Genomic DNA, 20050 nt, shown 5'->3' with positions numbered 1-20050 from the left:
GTGGGTTTGATTACAGAAACTAATAAAGTATTCTCTAAATAATGAAAAAAGAATAAGATAAGACTATAAGAGGGAGAAGCAATTTAAATATGTTCAGGGACCATTTTCATCTCCAGAATTAAGGATTATTTTGATGTTACATCATTGCCTTTTCTCTTTTACTTTCCTTTTTAGTTTTATTTTAGGATTCCCTGTTTTTAATATTCATACAGAGATTTCTTTAACTGAAATACCAAACAGTTTCTTTGGTGTGAAAAACTATAATAGTACACAGGATCCTAATGAGACAATAATGTGAAATAGGAAGTAAAGGGCTAAAGGTGTAAGGAAAGTGGGAAGGGTGGGGGAGAGGTAATAAGGGAGAGGAAAAAAATATGAGAAACTGAAAAAATGGAAATAAAGTGTTTGTAAATGGGGAGGGGAGGAGGGGGTGAAGGGAGGGCAGGGAAAGGGAAAAAATGAGAATCAAGACCTATTATGTAAAGGTACAGAATCCCAATGATGAATGTAACTGTATTTGTATACCTAGATGGTACCAATAACCTCAATAAAAATAAAAAAAAATAAAAAAATGTGTTATGTACATACAGTAACACCCCACAATGAATGCAATAATTATTACTACAAACATGTACCAATAAAAAAACAAAATGAAATTTTTAAAAAATGCCATTTGAGGGGCTGGGGATTTAGCTCAGTGGTTCCACCACCTGCATCACAAGGAGAAGGACCCAAGTTTGATCCCCAGTACCAAAAAAAAAAAGTCATTTGACCATAGCTTCCAAAAATTAAATATTATAAATCTAACACTATATATATGATCTTTATATTCAATATTATAAAACACTAATAAAAATCAATAAATAAATGAAGAGACATACCTATAAACTGGAAGATTCAACACAGTAAAAATATTCAACTATTCTACATTAATCTACAATTAAAAGCAATACAAATCAATATCTCAACAGGATTTTTCACAAATACAGACAAACTGATTCTACAGTGTAAACAAAAAGTAACTAGCATGGATTTTAAAAATTACGAAAAGGGATGAGGTTGGAAGAAACATTAACTACTCAATTTAAAAATACATTTAGTATAAAACTACAGTAGTAAAAACTGTTGTACTAGCAAAGGGATTTAGACCAATGAAACAAAGAGAACACAAAATCACATTCAAACCAATGTAAGTGTGGAAAAAGGTACAAAAGCTATTAAATGGACTGGGGTGGGGGTTGCTCAATGGTAGAGCACTTACACAATTCGCACAAGGCCCTAGATATCTGAGCACTACATAAACAAATTGGGAAGAAGTCTTTAAAATAGTTGGAACAGTGTACCTCTATATAAACTTCTCATTATTTGGCCTTTTAAAATTTTAATAGTACATGTTTACAATACATAATTACTTACATTGCGGTTATTTGGTACATGTACACAACACATCTTTATTTTTTTACATCTCCTTTTCTTCCTCCCCTTTCCCCTTTCCTTTATCTCTTGGTCTTCCTATTTGGAAATGATGTATCTCACTGTTTCCTTTTATCTATCTTTTACTTTGCTCTTTATTAATACTTTGGACTTCTCATCTGAGAGAAACCATACAGTATTTAAGCTTATGTGTCTGATTTATTTCACTTAACATTATGTCTTCAGGTTGCATTATCTTCCTACAAATGAATCGTACTTAGCAGCACAGTAGTAGTTAGTATAAATACATTTTCTTTATCCAATTCATTTGTTGATAGACAGACATACAGGTGCCTTCAAGATTTAGCAATTATGAATTGTACTGCTATAAAACTGGTATTCATGCATTGCTGTAATATGATATCTTTAACTTTCAATACTGTACCTAGTAAAGGAATAGTTCTATTGAATGGAATTTCTACTCTTAAGTTTTTTGAAGAATCTCCATAATGATTTCCATAATGGTTGTACAGTACTAGTTTACAGTACTAGTTTACATTGTACAGTACTAGTTTAACAATGTAGGAGGGTTCCTTTTTCACCACAGCCTCACCAGTATTATTATTCGTTTTCTTGCTGACTGCCATTCTTTACGGAGCAAAATAAAATTTCAATGTCATTTTATTTTGTCTTTCTCTAATGGCCAGCAATGCTAAATAAACCTCATTTTTTATACAAGAGTTTATTCCAAATGGATCAAAGATCTAACCTTCAAAATTTCAAAAAGAAAATATAGGAAAAAAACCTTTATAGCTTGTACTTAGGCCAAGAGCTCATAGGTACAGCAAAGCACAATTTATAAAAGGAAATAAATGCTAAACTGAATTTTATCGAAATAAAGAACTTTCATTTTGTGAAGACCATTAAGGGATGGGGATGCAACTTAGGGGATATACAGTAGAGTGTCAGAAGCACTGGGTTTGATCCCCTGCATTAAAAAAAAAAACTGTTAAGTGAATGGAGAGATATAGATTCAGAAAAAACTATCTGCAAACCACATGTCTGATAGACTACCACAAAATATGCAAATTCATCATAGTGAAAAACAGTAGAAGCAGTGAGTTCTCTCTGCTCTTTGTTCCTCAAAGCAAGTTATAAAACCTGGGAAGGATTTTCCAACCTTCCCTGAAGCAAGTTATAATATTCTCATACAAGAGATGCTCTCCCTATACCTAGAGGACTGGAACATCCTGTTCTTTGAAGAGGAAGAGTTACACAGAAGAATCTGAACAAATAAGCCTTGCTAAATTTCTCCTAGTTTACCACCATTAGATCACACCCTTTTTGCCCTATCATTTCTCTCCCTCACTACTCACTATTCATCAAACCTAAGTGTAAATATACACAGAGTCAACTGTTGGTCTGGTCTTAATTTCCTTATTAATGTTCTCAAAGCAGGTAAACATTTATTAAGCAAATGTGAAGTTCTTTAGTTCGAAATCTGTCTGTTATAGGGGCCTCAATCAATGATCCTAGGATGAGTAGAGAAAAAGAAAAAAAATTTTCCCTATGTGACAAAGTACTCTTATCCAGGATATTTTAGGAACAATTAAAGTTGAGCAGTAAGAAATTAAACAACTAGCTGGGCATAGTGGCGCATGCCTGTAATCCCAGCACTTGGAAGAGGCTGAAGCGGGAGGATCGCTGTGAGTTCAAGACCAGCCTGGGCTACATAGTGAGTTCCAGGTCAGTCTCAACTACATTAGTAGGACCCTGTCTCAAACACCCCCCCCAAAGAAATTAAACAACTAAATTTTAAAATGGGTAAAGGCATGAACAAACACTTCACTAAAGTTCCATCATTAGCAATTAGGAAAATTCGTAATAAAGACACAATAAATTAGGTATCTTGAAAATGCAAAGTCCTAATTATATCACTTTATATTCAATCTGTTGGTTATAATTTTAAAAAGCAGATAATAACAAGTGTTAGAGAGGTTGCAAAAACTTCACTCAGGGCTGTGAGACTATAAAACAGTGCAGCCACTTTAGAGAACAATCTGGCAGCTTCTCAAAAAGGTAAACACACAGTTATCACATTCCTAGGTTTTTACCCAGAAGAATGCAAATACATAGTCACACAAAAATTTGTATGCAGGTGTTCATAGAATATTACTTGTTAATAGCCAAAAGAAACAACCCATGTCCATCAACTGATTTGATTAATCAAGTGTGGTATGTTCAAATAATTTCATCAATAAAAAGAATCAAGTACCAATATATTCTATAACTTAGGATGAATCTTGAAAATATTATGCCAAGTGAAAGAAGCCAACCACAAAAGACCTTATATTATGATTCCATTTCCATGAAATGTCTAGAATAGGCATACTGTATTCATAAGAAACAGAAGAAGATTAGTGGTTACTCAGGAGTGCTAGAAGAGAGAAACAGGGAGTGACTGCTAATAGAAACAAGGTTTCTTTCTGTAGTGATGAAAATGCTGTGACTGGTTATGGTTGACAACTATAAGTATACTAAAAATTATCAAATTTTATACTTCGTAAGTAGAAGTATTGATATGTGAGTTACAGATCAATAAAGCCATTATAACATAGAAACCCCAGAATACTATTACATACCTAATAGAGTGGTTAAAATAAAAAACACTACCAATGTTAGTTAGGATGCAAAACTAAAATTTTTATACACTGGTAGTAGAAAGCAAAGTGGTACAATCACTCAAAGGTGTTTGACAATTTTTTTTTCTTTTTTTGGAGACAATTTCACTATGTAGTTCAGACTGGCCTCAAACTTGCAGCAATCTTCTTGCATCAGCCTTCTGAGTGCTGGGACCATAGGCATGCACCATGACACTCAGGCAACTATTTCTTATAAAGTTAAATTTACTTACCTATTACCCAGGAAGCTCCTCCCCAGGTATCTTCTCTAGAGAAACTAAATTATATTTACATATCACATAAAACTCTGCACATAATTGTTTACAATAGTTCTATTTATAAATGCCAAAGACTAGAAACAATTCAGATGTCTTTCAATAGGTGAATGGATAAACAAATGTACATCGACATAATGGAATACTACTTAGTAGTAAAAAAAGAATGAACTATCAAAACATACAACTTGGATGACTTTCAAAGGTATTATGCTCAGTAAAGAAGATAATGTCAAAAGGTTATATATTGTGTGATTCCATTTATATTACAGTCAACATTATAAAACTATTCAGATAAAGAAAACTGACTTTGGCCAGGGATATTAGGAATCAAGGAGGGTTAATTTGAGGGAGTCTTTTGGGGGTGATGAAATCTTTTAGTATTCTGTACTATAGTGATGGTTACACAAACCCAATGTACTATATGTGTTAAAATTCTAAGAAGTGTATACCACAAAGGAAAAGGTGAATTTTTTCTTAATTTTTAAAATAAAAATTTTAAAAACCTCTCAACTTTTCTTTAGTCCAAACTTAGCTCATGAAACCATGACCTCTGAAAATGTGACTTAATTAAAAATATAGTATACAGTTCAAAGACACTAGCAATATGAAAACATCCTAGGAATACCAAGAGGCAGTAAAGCATCAAAAAATCCATTCATTAATAAACAGTAAGCAAACTGAAGAGTAAGTACATAGTCTTGCAGGAAGAGTGTGTCTCCAATTATGTGATAGACAGAGGGTTAGACCTGTGCATGGTTTAAAAGAAAAGTGTACTTATCAATTAGGCTAAAAGAGTAGCATTTTTTACAGCTACTGGAAATTCACTATACTTACTCAACAGCTAATCAAGAAGTGGGAAGTTCTAGAGATTCTTGCATTACAAGGTTGGACTAGATAATCCTCTAGTTCTCCAACTAAAATATTATTAAATCTATTAACTATAACTTCTAGCGTTAACCTATGAAGATAGAAGGTACTGAACATACAAAAAGCTATTCTTTCCAATAAAATATCACTTTTCACTGCATAAAAGTATTAAAAGATTTGTTCTGTATTTTTAATGGTTGAATACAAGATTCTAACAAAAGCCAGAGATGTACTTTGTTTCTCCAATGAAAGGAAATTAAAATTAAATTCAAATTACTAATGTTTAAGACTAATTTCATTGGACTTAAAAAATTATAAATTTCTATAAGCATATTTTAAAAATCTCTTCTAAAAGAAGTGCTCTTTACATTCCAAGAGTAGTCCTCAGAAGACTCAAAACATCTGTATTCACTTTATTTTGCTGGGTTTTTTTTTTTTTTTTTTTTTTTGAAGAACCAGGGGTAGAACTTGGGACCCTGTGCTTGCAAGGAATGTGGTGGATCCACTGAGCTAAATCCCTGGCCCATCTGTATTCACTTTAAAGATTATCAAGACAGACTGACATTTTTTAGAAGGATATGGTTTGCTGAACAGTCATCTAGAACAAGATCTTTTGTCTAGGAAGCCCTATTCAAGGACCATTTTCTTATTACATATGGAGTGGCTAAAGAAAAACATTTTTTGAGCCCTAGAAAATGCAAAGAAATAAACTCTTCATCTAGCTTTGTTAAGTATAGCAAAACGTATCACAAAAGCAGCCAAATCTTTATTCTCAAAGACAGTTTTCCTCAACATTTGAAACATTTCTAAGCAATTACTGAAACAATGCTGGAGAAGCTAGCAATTTTCTTAAGAGTACATCCAAGTCAAAGACCACCTCCCTAAAAACCATTTCCATTTTATTTTATTTTATCTATCTATTTATCTATCTATCTATCTATCTATCTATCTATCTTCTGGTAGGAGAGATAGAACTCGGGACCTTGGTTTTCGAGGCAGGTGTTAGCACCACTGAGCTAAATCCCCAACCCCCATTTCCAATTTAAAGGAGGAAACCCTTCTTAAAACTTCGAATGGCAAAGTTCAACAGCTACACTATATTAAACCTCAGCCCTTCCAAAAGGAAGAACAAGAGTCTCTAGTGTGGAGTAACATTGCCCACTTTCTCCAAAATTTTCAAAAAGCCTTCTTTCCTCTAAAAATTTTTCCTCTAGAAATAGCCTCTGCAGAGTACACAGATGAAAAGCCTTAATTTAGATTAGGAAAATATGCAAAATGGAAGCAATTTTGGTTCTGTAAATCTTCCCTACCCACTCTACCAAGGAAAAGTGTACAGTGTTTTTTCAAGTCTTTATAGATATAACACAAAAACTTTTTTTTAATTGGTAGTTTTCAATTAGAATCACCAATCAGATCTTCCAATCAAAGGTAAGCCTCAAGCCAAACATACAGAACCAACAGATTAGGGCCAAGACATCTGAATTTTGTATCATGGTACTGCACAGCAAACAGGTGATTTTGATAGACAATAAACACTTAAAGCCACTAAACTGAAGAATTATGCCATAAAAAAAAATTAAGTTTGTTAAGATCACCTTTGAGCAACTAATTCTAAAGAATTTAAGGTTATATTTACCTACTAAAATACTCAAAGATTAAAACAGAACTTGAGCCAGGTATAGTGGCACGCACTTGTAATACCAGTACACCGGGAGGCTGAGGCAGAAGGCTAACTAGTTTGAGCCCAGACTAGGCAAGTGACAGGTTGAGGAAAAATTTTGCCTCAAAATAAAACAATTTAAAAAGGCCTAAGGATATAGCTTAGTGTAAAGATCCTTCCAGTTCAATCCCCAGTTCCAGAAAAGTAAAATAAAAATAAAAGACTACAACTTGAAACAAGACCTCTGAATTGCTGTCATTGCTTATAGCATAAAAAATGAGTTAGAATAATTTGCTAAAATACACAAATATTTTTATGAAAGTGCTGTGACTGTGGACGCTGCATAATCCAAGTACAATGAAGTACCAGATTTAGATGAACTCTGCAAACTAATAAAAGAAGTTATAAGAGCTCAAGTATTACTAGTAATAATTTGCCAACCTTAAAAGATTTTAATTTAAGATTTTAATCACTATAAAGTCTAACCATCATCAGAGCTTCATTAAGCCTACATGATTTTATACTTTTTAATAGGTTTAGTTGCTTGATATTTAAGCACATGAGAAATGAAAAGGGGTGGTAAAACTGCCAAAAGAAGCAGGATGGTCAAAGAAGAATGTAAGAAGATTAAAAAGCAGACACAAGATCGAGGCACAGTGGTGTATGCCTGTAATCCCAACCATTCAGGAGGCTAAGTCAGCAAAATCTTAAATTTGAGTCCAACCTTAGTGAGACCCTGTCTTAAAATAGAAAATAGAAGAAGGGCTGGACTGATGGCTCATTTCAAAGTACTGCAAATGAAACAAAACGGCAGACACAAGAACTCAAAAGGTATACTTGATAGTTTTTAAAGGCAGTAGAATGCAATAATTTTTTCCTAATGATCACTGGAGTAAGAAAAAAAGAAAAAAAATATGTTCAATATACCTCATTTAATACATAATGTGTTTTTGTTTCAGAGGGTGAAGTTATCGAAACTTTAGGAAAAATATCCTTAGCTCAGCCCCTCCCAATTATTAATTCCTCTCCCTGTATAGAAGAAATAATAAAGTAAAAGCTAAGTTTTTAAAATAAGGATATATATCTTGCTAAGGCAGGAAAAAAAGTGGGGTTTCAATTTATTTATTATGAGAAATAATATTCCTCATTGCAAAAGTCAATAGATTCATTTAGATGATTAAATATATTTTCTATCAATGTAAACTTAAGTCATTTCACTTTTGTCCTGTTTCCTGAAAAATGAAGACAGAAACTGTCAAATTCATGGGGTTACTATGGGAAATATATATAATGATGTAAAAGAAATCCTTGGCACATTGAATGATATACTGCTAAAAGTAAATGTTACCTATTACTGATTTGTGCTCAGGATACCGTAACAATGATATTCAATTTCTACCTATTATGATAAATTTTAGAAGCTTTTCTACTTGAAATGTATTTGTTTCAATTCTGTCTGAATTCTACATTTACTCCATTCCCAAACAAACCTCTTCTAACAGGTGATACACATAAACCAAGTTGATCCATCTTTCTCCACTACGTTCCCATATTTATTAAAAACTTCAGGTGAATTTAAGTTACTCTAATTCCAAAGGAGCTCTCATTTAAAATGAGCATCCTGAGGCCACCTTGCTTTTTAAAATCTGAACATTAAAGAGTCGGGACATTTGTCAAAGTGTAGAGTATAAAATCTACTCATAAGACAACTTCAATCCAGAAATTAAGAGTTCAGGATGAATAGCCTAAAGTCAAACTACAAATAATTAGGAAAAAATATGTACTGTAGATATTTTTTTTTCACACTGACATGAGCTGGTGCCTATCTGATTTGCACTGATGAGGCTACTAATAGAAAATACTGCCTCTGATTTGTTGTTTGCCCTCAACCAATCAATCATCTCTAAATATGTATTTATTTATCTATGTGATAAGCATTTACTTGCTATGTGCACACCATTATGCTAGAAGCAATATAAATAAAAATTTGTTCCAGCCCTCAAAGGCTTGTGATCTCAATACTGATGTAACAGAATGTGTTATAAAACCTCATTTGCAAATGTGTGTAAATAAAAAGTCAGTATATAGGTTGTTATACAGCAGGAATCAACAATCTTTGTGGCTTACAGCAAAGATATCTCATTCAATTTATATTTTATATACTTAATTCTAAAGAATCAACTTCCATCTTGCTCCATGTGGTCATTATTTCCAGGATCTGAGCTGAAAAAGCAGATCCACCTGGGATATGACCGTCTCACAGCCGAGAGAAAAGGAACATGCCAAAGTATGGAACAGCTCTTAAAACTTCAGTCTAGTGTGGTACATCATTTCCACAGAGATGTCACTGGCCAACAATCAAGGATATATGTATGGACCCTCAAGTTATGACCAGCCAGATATACAAACAACTTGGGTTAATTAGGTTAATAGAAGATTCATCTGCCTCTTGTTATGTATAGTGTGTACCAAGGTAAACATCCAGATGTCAGCTGTACTGACTTACTATCAACTTGAATTACAACCAGCCCCAGGGAATCTATTGAGTTCGTAAGTTAAGGATCCACTGCATATGAAACAGGTTATCCCACATGACTTAAAATTTTAGTTTCAAATCTAACAATTTTCAAGCAGAAACTCATAAGCTTGGATGTACTGTAATAATTATCATCAGTTTCCAAACTCTAATATTGTCTTAATTTCAACTACAATAATTGCTGACAAAAAGTTATGCCTTAAACTTAGATATGCAGACATGTTGTAATTAATCATACAATAATGGTCCTCAAACTTATTTTTAGTTCTAAGGCTATTCTGAATACACTAATATTTGTAAATGCAAAATTTATTCCCTGTAACAGTGATGGCGAACCTCTTAGAGATGAGTGCCCAAACTTTAACCCAAAACCCACTTATTTACTGCAAAGTGCCAACACTGCAATTAAACCTGAATACTGAGGTGTTGGTTTTGAAAAAACAACTCATACATTAGCATCTTTTGTCTTAAAAGAAAAACAAATAACAGGTATGCCATAGTTTTGCCACCCCCACTGCCCTATAACAGCTAAAGGAAAAGAAATGGTTTACTGTTACTAAATCATATTAAGACTTAACCAGTGGGTAATTTACCTGAGAGAGCTACTTTCTATTCCTTAAATTGCCTGGAAGTAGAACACTTAAAATATATCCTTTACCTTTCCCCCAATCTGAGACTCCATTTTTCACTGACTCTATACCACATATGTAGTACACACATATAAGTACTATCCTATCACCTTCAAATCATTCATAAACCAGAACCTAAGACACCTTTCTCAAATAATACCTATTGAAAACCTTAATAAAACTCACCTCCAAAAGCTCTTTCTAATTACTCGTTTTAATTCTGTATTCCTTTTATATTGACAGTGTAACATAAAGCTAATAAGCACTTGAATAAATCCTTTTAAATTTTTAACCACTCACATTTGTGCCATGTTTCTCACCTCTCCAGCCCACACTTCAATCCATCTTTCTATCATTACACTAATCATTTAATGGTCTCCAGATCATGCAGCAGACTTTAAATATTAAGCCTCATTTATATAACAGGCTGTGAAAAAAGCGACAAAACATACTACTTCGCGAATAAACACGCTAATTGTGTACATGGTGGTAGTACTACAATAAATTCAAGAAAAATCGGAGAAATGTGGAAATGAAGGATTAGGCAATGCATTTAAAAATAACCATCATAAAAGTGCTTCAAGGCAATACAATAACAATCTCTAAATTATTGTATCGCTTTAGTAAAATTGTGGATGGATGGGAAATCTCCCGATACTAATACCAGCCTTTTAAAAAATTATCCTCCTGGGTTGGGGTTGTAGTTCAGAGGAAGAGCTCATACTTAGACATGGAAGGTCCTAGATTCCATCCCCAGAGAGGAAAAAAGTTAAAATTCCAATATTAGTAGAAATAACATTTTACTAACACTGGATTCCGAAAAAGTTTTCTTCCCGTGCAGAATGATGAATAAAACCATCTTTCTGTCAGAAAACCAATGAACACCACGTAAGCCATGGAGGAGATCCATGGGTTTGACCTTCCAGCAAGGACTGAAGTGGTGCGCTAACAGGTGACAACTGGAAGGGATGTGAAAAGTGGAGCGAGAAATTATCGAGATTCTCCCCTGGGCGCTAAGGTTCGTCTCACAGCTCTGGGACAAAGACTCGCTCTCTCTGAACAGACCAAAAGTTTCCAAGAAGTGTGAGATCCCCCCACCTTACATTCAAGCCTCTACTCGCCTGAAGAGCGCCTCGAACGCAGTCCCAGGTCCGCCCGCCCCTCCCGCGGAAAGGGTCAACGGTGGACGCCTTCTCCGAACCTTCCTCCCGGATTCCACCAGCAGGGACCCGGCAAAAGTGGAAGGACTTGAGGAGCCTGACAATTATGTTACCTGGTCGGAACCCTGGAAATGGAAATGGCAGCTGTAGCCACTGCGCTTCTCCCCAACAACGCTTGTCTCAGCGCCACTGACATTGAGACCGCCGCCATGTTGCTGCAGCCGAACAGCCGGATGGTAGGACGGATCCCCACAAGGGTCTAACTTCCTTCGTTCTCAAGCCGGTACAAACGCAACACAGTGGAGCCGTTGGTGTTTATTCTCCTTTTAAAGCTTGAGTCTACAAAAGAGTGGAGAAAGAAATGCAGAAGTACATTAGGTGTAAATACTACCCCAATAAATAATCCATGTTGGTTGGTAGGATTGATTATTTATAATGATAATCAAAACAAAACAAAGAAAGTGCTTGAAAATTGGAATACCAACTCAATTTTTCAAAGAACTCTGCCTTATCTGAGGCTAAACCCATTGGAAAAAAGAGAGGGCTCTGTGAGTCCTTGAGAAACAAAGTAGTTTTTTCCCAAAATGTTGCTAGGTTCTGTTTGCAAGCCCTCTGTACAGCGCTGTGTTCAGTTTGATATTTTGTAGTTATAATTATCATGTCTTTCACATGAAAAATCTAGTCTGGCAAATTTTTTTTTTGACATGTGGACTAACATGAAACTGTGGAACATAATACTTTTAAATATTTAATGTACCTAATTTTACATGTTTATGTCGTACAGTGTGATGTTTTGATACATTGATATATTGTGTATGGAAAATAATACTCGATACTTCTATTTACTTAGTAAATCTTGAATATATGATTAGAATGTATGGACACCACAGATATTACTATTATTGTTTTAGTACTGAGGATTGACCCCAGGACCTTGTTCATGTTATATATGCTTTACTACTGGGCTACACTCCCTGCCCCCCAAACATTATATTATTACCAAGTGCACATAAAACAAAATCATTGCCAGCGGCGGTGCTCCTAAGTAACTCCAGCGACTAAGGAGGCTGAGGCAGAAAGATTGTGACTTCGAGTCCTATTTGCAATATGTAATGAGACCTTGTCTCAAAAAAAATTTAAAAAGAGCCGGGGATTTAGCTCAGTGGTGTCACAGCCTGCCTCCCAAGGTCAAGGACCCGAGTTTGATCTCCAGTACCTAAAAAAATAAACAAATAAATAAATAAAAATAAAAAGCTAGGACTGTATCTCATTGGAAGAGTGCTGCTAGGTTCCATCACTAATACGACTAAAAAAGAAGTGTGCGTTTGTGTGTGTGTGTTTCAAGACTGTAGATTACATAAAATAAAAACCACATTAGTTTGTTTCATTTTTAAAGAAATTTATTTATTTATTTATTTATTTATTTATTTATTTATTTTTTTATTTATTTTTGGTACCAGGGATTGAACTCGGGTCCTTGCGCTTGCAAGGCAGGCCACCAAACCACTGAGCTAAAGAAATTTAAAGAATAAAATTGTTTCTGCTTTTAAAATCAAGTGCACAAAAACATAACCCTATTGAAAAAATAGGATTAAAAAGAGTACAGGGAATTACACTTGACCAATTAAAAATAATTTTCAACGGGGCCAGGGAGTACCAGGGATTGAACTCGGGTCCTTGCGCTTGCAAGGCAGGCCACCAAACCACTGAGCTAAAGAAATTTAAAGAATAAAATTGTTTCTGCTTTTAAAATCAAGTGCACAAAAACATAACCCTATTGAAAAAATAGGATTAAAAAGAGTACAGGGAATTACACTTGACCAATTAAAAATAATTTTCAACGGGGCCAGGGATCTAGCTCAATGGTGCCACTGCCTGCCTCTCAGGTACAAGGTCCTGAGCTCGATCCCCAGTCCCCGCCCCCCAAAAAAATCTGGACATATAAGGAAGGGAACAGAGAGAAAAGAAAGAAAAATTTATTTCTTGGAGAAAAAATACACAGCATAAAGAACGGCAAGGACCAATGCCTCAATGAGATTTTTTCTTTCAAACATTTTATTTAATTTTATTCAGGGGAAGTTGCAAAGATAATACAGAGAGGTCTTCTGTATGTCACCAAGTACCCGCCCTGTTGATTCCATGTTATATCACTAGTACAGCAACAAAGCCAATAAATGGACACTGATGTAAAGTGTTTGTTTTGGAATGTCTTTCTATCATTTACATGTTTGTCCAAGCACTATGAAAGTACAGAATCATTCCACAGCAAAGATCTCCCTCTGATGCTACTTTATAATAATGTCCTCTCTCTTAACACCATCCCCTCTGCAACTGCTACTGTTTCCGTTTTTATAATTTTTACATTGTTAGAATGTTCTCCAAATACACTTACGCAGTTTTTTATCTTTTGAGGTTGGCTTCTTTCACTCAGCATAAGGCCACATTTTTGTTTGTATCAACAGTTGATTCCTCTTTTACTGATGAGCAGTATTCCATGGTAGGAACGAGTCACACTTTGTCAGATCCTTGACCCACTGCAGAACATAACTGCAAATAACTGCTACCAGTATCAGGAGTTGTATGGAGGCTTTTTATGTGAATGTAAGTTTTCCTTTCTCTGAGATAGATGCCTCAAAGCACTATTGCTAAGCCATGTGGTACATATATGTTTAGTTTCTTTTAAGAAACTATTATACTGGCCTCTAGGTATAGCTCAGAGTTAGAGCCTAGCACATGCTCTGGACTCAAAGCAAAACAAAAATTGCAAAACAAAAAACAAAAAACTTGCCAGAATATTTTCTATAATAACAATACCATTTTATGATCTGGCTAGCCATATATGAAAGATTCAGTTTCTCCCTATATTCACCAACATTGTTACTATTTTTATTTTTGCTGAACTAAAATAATAAATGTATAGTGGTATCTTATTGTGGTCTTAATTTGTATTCCCTTAGCAGCTAATGATGTTGAGTATCTTTTCATATTCTTAATTTCTAATTGCATAATCTATTCAGATAAAGATCTCCTGCCTTCTACTTATTTTCTATTTGCACTTTTTTATTTTACATTCTGAGAGTTCTTTATGCTTTCCAAATATGAGTCTTTTATCAGATATATGACTCAAAAACACTTTCTTTGATTTGTAACTTGTCTTTTTGTCATAGTCTTTTTAAATATGGTCCTTCACAGAACAAATGTTTTTAGTTTTGAAGAAATCCAGTTTTTCCGCTTTTTAGATTTAAGTTTTGGGCTTTTCATGTCTTGAGTAAGAATTGTTCACCAACCCTACTCCCTAAGATAGTCTCTTGTTTTATGCTAAAGGGTTTTTTTTTAAGTTTTCCCTTTTCCATATAAGTCTATGAATCATTTGGAGTTAATTTTTGTAAGTTAACAAGGTGTGAGAGTTAGGACAAAGTCCAGGTTGTTGCTTCCTGGTTGTCCAATTGCTTCAGCACATTTGTTTTGAAAGGTCTCTCTTTCTTCCCCGGAATTGTTTTTGCATCTTTGTTAAAAAGGCTCTTGGCTATGATTGTGTTTGGTTATTGCTGGGTTCTCTGTTTCAGAGGGAATTTCAAGCTCCACAGTGCTTTTGGTGCTTGGCTTAAATTTTAATAAAGATTTTCCACATCAAAGGATAACATATCTCAATTTTCAGCAGGTTAAATTACCCTGTCTCAGTGACCCATACCCAACTTCTCTACCTACTATTACTCTGTATTCCTCCTTCTAAACGGTTTGAAATCCCTTGGGAAGCCCCTGCTCTGGTCTTTTGCCTTCCATGTAGAATATGATCCAAGAAAAGCACTGCTACAATATACTCCAATAGAGTCACGGTTCTCTTTACCTCCTGCTAGATTCCCTCAGCCACCTATGTCTAAGGTTCTTCCTGAACTTTAATGCAGAATGGAACAGAAATAGCTTGTGTGTGCATTTATTCTTGTAATTTCACCTAATTCATGACATCACATTATCATTTTGTTGTTTCAGTAAGAGTATTAAAATGTGAATTGGCAGCAGGACATGGTGGCACATGCCTGTATTCCCAGAGACTTGGAAGGGGAAGGAAAGAAACACATGCTCAAACCCAGCCTGGGCAGTTTAACAAAGCTCTGTCTCATTAGAAAAAAAAAAAAAGCACAAGGTGAGGGATTGGCTTTACTTTTTGCTTGCATTTTCATGCGTGATGACCAGAATCTTCATCTGGAGCTATTCAACACTGATAAACAAAACAGCAACCAAAGACACTAGTTTTACCTTATGGAGTACTACCTAACCTTCTAATTCCTGAATAGTTTTACATGGCTTTGCTTATTTATTTATTTTTCCAGTACTAGGGACTGAACCCAGGGCCTCTAGCATGTACTTTACCACTGAGCTAACTCCCATGTATTTATGAGACATAGAGTCTTGCTACATTGCCCAGACTGATCTCCAACTTGGGAACCTTCAATTTCAACTACCTGAATATTGAATTAACGTTGTTTTGTTTTGTTTGAGACGGGGTCTCTCTATGTAGTTCAGGTGGCCTTGAACTCACTATGCAGCCTAGGCTTCTCTTGAACTGGAGGCAATCCTGAGGTTCTTTGTAGCCACCCTGTCTTCAATTTCTATCACACCTTAGCAATTTCTATAATTCCCCTGATTTATTTTTTCTACTTACCATTTCATAAGCTTCAGTACTTTATGAAATTTCTACAATAAATGTAAATTATAAAATAAGAGTGAAGGCCGGGGATTTAGCTCAGCGGTTCGGTGGCCTGCCTTGCAAGCGCCAGGACCCAAGTTCAATCCCCGGTACCATAAAAAAAAAAAAAAAAAAAAAAAAAAAAAAAGAGTGAAAAGCCTTTGATAAATAAGGTCAGTCCTCCTCCAGCTATAGACTTGTACCTTTACAGTAATGTTCTTAGGAACACTTTCCTAACTTTTCAATAAATCTTGATCAAATGAAAAACTTCTTATAATAATTAGTAAACTAGAGTCTGCCAAAAAATGTATGTGTACTTTAGCAGTTCACTGTACTAGCAAATGTCTGGAGGCTAATGGACACCACTTTGAGCATCTCCTGTAATTGTAGAGGCCACAGGTAACTTGTATTAATCTGAAAATGCCTCAATAAATTTAGTATTAAAGTATGTATTCAAGTTTTTATTTTCCTGATGTATACTTTTTTGGAGGACGTTATAGATAATTTTATTCTCACTTCTGCTTAGGGACATCTTCTATAGTCTCCACTGGGATACCATATTTGTTCTGACCTCCAGTTTATATTATACCACTTCTATAAATCCTTCCAATGGCTTGCCTACCCACAGGATAAAGACAAATACATGACCTGACAGGATTCACATGTTCTTGTCTCCTTCCTCTGCAGTCTACCTCACGTTATGCCCATTGTCTTTCTGTCCTCTACTCCAGCCCCTCACAGGCTGTTGCTGGAGGGCTCTTCTTTGCTTTTTCTACAGTTACCTCCTTGCTCTTCAGATCACAGTTGTGAGTTTTTTAAGAGTCACTGCATGTGATAGGAACTCTATCTTGCAGACTTTTTCCTATCTTCCCATCTTCCTTTGCTGACAGAGCCTGTCTGCTAGTAAAGAGACTAAAATTACTATAAACATATTTTTTTCCAGGAGCTTTTGAAGCTAGTAATCAGCACATCCAATGCCAGTATAATCTGAATCTTATCTGAAAAACACAGACTTCTGAAAAAGAGTCACATAAAGAGAAATATCTCATGCTGTGCCTTTATACAAAACACCAAGAGTTGTAGCATCTTCTAAGCAGAAGCAGACAGGAGAATGTAGCCAACATAAGAGGAGTGAGGTGAAAAGACAAGATAAGATCCCAGGCCTTAATACCACCATCGAGCGAACCCTGACTTAACTTCTAAACCAACCCTATCAAAATACCTACAAAGTTCCCGTTACATAACATAATCAATATCTTAATTGTTTAAATCTTCAGTTTTTAGACATTCTGTAACCAAAATCATTTTTCGGAAGCTCTTATACAAAATCAGACACTTCTTACTTCCATGACCAAGCCAAATCTTTTACATACTGCCAAGGCACCCTATTTTTTTCCTTCCTAGCACCTCCCTTGTCTCAATTTTAAGACAAAGTAGTTGTCTTTTTCTTGGAAATATAAGTAAGTTATCTGAGGACAAGGATCAAAACTGTTTTTGCTGATAATTTTCCCAGCATCTGTCCTATTTTTTAACACATAATAGGCCCTGAAGGATATGTATAAAAAAAAATGAATGAATAAAGCTAACTAAAAGTTTTAAATGTCAAAAAAAAAAAAAGAAATACCCTTTTTTGTTATTTTTTACTTAGAAAAATCTTGTACAAATTATGTTTAATATTATTGTTCTCTTGGGTCTATGATCTTATTGCTTTCTAAAATTTCATCTTTGATCATGTGCCAGTTCCTGAAGACCTTAATGGAATATCTGTGGATAAGGGATCCATGTTGCTGGCAAGAAACCTGCAATCATAAATCTACTTTTTACAAGGATTGCATTAAAAAAATTAATAACTCCTTTAATTTTTTTATTTCTCACATTTCAAATACTGGATAGTAACTTGAGAATAGAACAGAAATAATTGGCAATTTTCATTTATCATCTTACAATTTCATCCAAACTATAGATTATACCAATAGCTTAATAGAATGTTTAAGTCCAAATATCATTTTATTACTTCAAATAAGAATATTAAAATGTAATCAAATTTATATTTTGCTTATAATTTATGCATGGTGGACAAAAGAAAAATTTGGCTTTATCTTTTTGATGGCATCTGAAATTTACAATGGATCTGAAGTTGTCTGTTTTTAATTTTTCCTCTTGGACATGGCTCTTTAATAAATTATCCAGAAAAAAATAAATTAAAATCAGACATTTCTATCAGCTCACATACAATCACTATAGACATGACAAAATTATACCATGTCATATTGGCTAAAAATGAATTTTTAACATCTCATCTTATTTTTTATTGCTAATTTAATTGAAAACCTTAAATTAATACTTTATTATCTTATACAATTATCATGACATCTGGCAGGGCTCTTGAGACTTTGGCAACCATGAAATAATTCCTACCTGTATTGAAGAACTGCCACTTGAAAGAATTTTTAGAAAACAATATAAACAATCAACATTCTTAAGAACTTAAGGTAATTTTCCAATATAAATTTCATTGAATATCCCTTTATACTCTTGCGTTCTAGCCCTAAATTTTCAACTACAGATGTATAAGTTCACTTTTTGTTTGTTTTTTTATATTTCCTTTTTTCTTTTTAAAAAATTTTATTTTTATTGGTTCATGTGTGTAGTACATAATGAATGCATTCATTGCGCAGAGTTGGTGCCTGGACATAACTCATCTCAGTTCGTCTTTGATCACATTCCCTTCCTCATTCTCAAACTTAAAACATAGAAATACTCCTTACCTTTCTCTTACTCCAAGAAAAGCTGTTCATCCCCTCCAGTTTTCTCTATCTTGGCAAAATGTACCATCTTTCTTCCGATAGAAGATGTCATCAACTTCGAAATACACTCTCTGCTTTTTGTACTATTAAGAAAGGAAAATAATGAAGCAACTGAATCCTGATATAGTAACAATCATATATCTTGATTTCAGGGAGTTAAAATGAACATATGAAAAGCCAAGAAATGCAGTATCCACCCAGCTGTATATATTTTCTCCCTTTTGTTATTAATAATGTAACCTGTTGGTTTTTTTTTTTAACTGATATCTGGAAGAAGGACTTTATTCTCCAGCCTCTTAATTACTAGAAATAGCTGAAGGACTAGGTTGTAGCCAGTGAAATACAAGGGGAAATATCAACAAACACAGGGGTGACCACTTCTGAGCAACTGTCTTTGAACATAGAATTCACATCTTCTGTTCAATGTTTTTATTTCTTCCATCCTGATACCTAGATATAAATGTGAGAACTCAGATCATGAGGACAAGATCTATGCTCTATTATGAAAGAATAATAGAAGACAAAAAGCCTGAACACACCAACTATCCTTTGATTCCATAAGAACTGCTGATCCATTGCTCTTATCACAATATTTGTTCCCCACTCCATTGATGAAGAAACTCTGCACTTATCCAGATGATATTTCATGGCCAACTCTTATGATAATTTTCTTGCTTATACTCACAACTTCCTTGCCCCTTTCACTTTTTTTTTTACTCAGCAAAAGTACCACCTCCATTAAATGCAATTCTGTGCATTTAATGTGTTCTCTTTTCTGTGCATTTAATGTGTTCTCTTTTCTTGATCCATACCCACTCACCTGTACATGACTGTAGAAAAGCACTGAACCATAATTCACTTTTCTCATTTGACCACAAACCTTGAGTTGGCCCTAATGTTACTCAGCAATGATATTAAACTTGCCTATGTTCTTGTCCCATTGATTTTCTCACTTATGTAGCTGAATCTCTTACACCTTCTTTCCTATTGTCTCTTAACCTCATTTCTTGCTAATGCCTTCATAGTTGACTGGGAAAATAGAAGCTATCCAAACACTTTTTCAGAAACCCATATCTTTTTATTTACCAACATCTACATTCACATACACCACTTTCCCTCCTGTTACCATAGACAAACACCCCTATCAAAAGCTGATCCTTCCATTTATGCACAAGATTCAATCCTATCCTGAGCCACCAACCTAAGATATGACCCCTTTTCTTATACACATAAATAGTTCATTTTTCATAATATTCTCTGGCTGTCAGCATGCTGTTATTCTTCCATTTAAAAAGAAAAATGTACTTTGACCCAATTTATCCCACCAGCTCT

At 34.6% G+C, this 20050-nt stretch overlaps 1 protein-coding gene across 2 annotated transcripts in view; it reads right to left on the bottom strand.

Moving 5' to 3' along the window:
- Positions 1-11504, bottom strand: part of Ndufs4 (NADH:ubiquinone oxidoreductase subunit S4) — a 103631-nt gene extending 92127 nt beyond the window's left edge. Inside the window, exon 1 of one of the 2 annotated variants that reach the window (XM_033760902.1) lies at positions 11338-11504. In XM_033760902.1, coding sequence (XP_033616793.1) covers positions 11338-11435 — 98 coding nt within the window. In that variant the 5' untranslated portion in view covers positions 11436-11504. The remainder of the gene's footprint in view (positions 1-11337) is intronic. The other variant, XM_010626852.3, reaches the window with a different exon arrangement.
- Between the last annotated feature and the right edge of the window lie 8546 nt (positions 11505-20050).

Source organism: Fukomys damarensis, unplaced genomic scaffold (assembly GCF_012274545.1).
Source record: "Fukomys damarensis isolate Sample0158 unplaced genomic scaffold, DMR_v1.0_HiC HiC_scaffold_1, whole genome shotgun sequence".
Taxonomy (NCBI): domain Eukaryota; kingdom Metazoa; phylum Chordata; class Mammalia; order Rodentia; family Bathyergidae; genus Fukomys; species Fukomys damarensis.
This window is presented reverse-complemented; position numbering and strand designations above follow the sequence as displayed.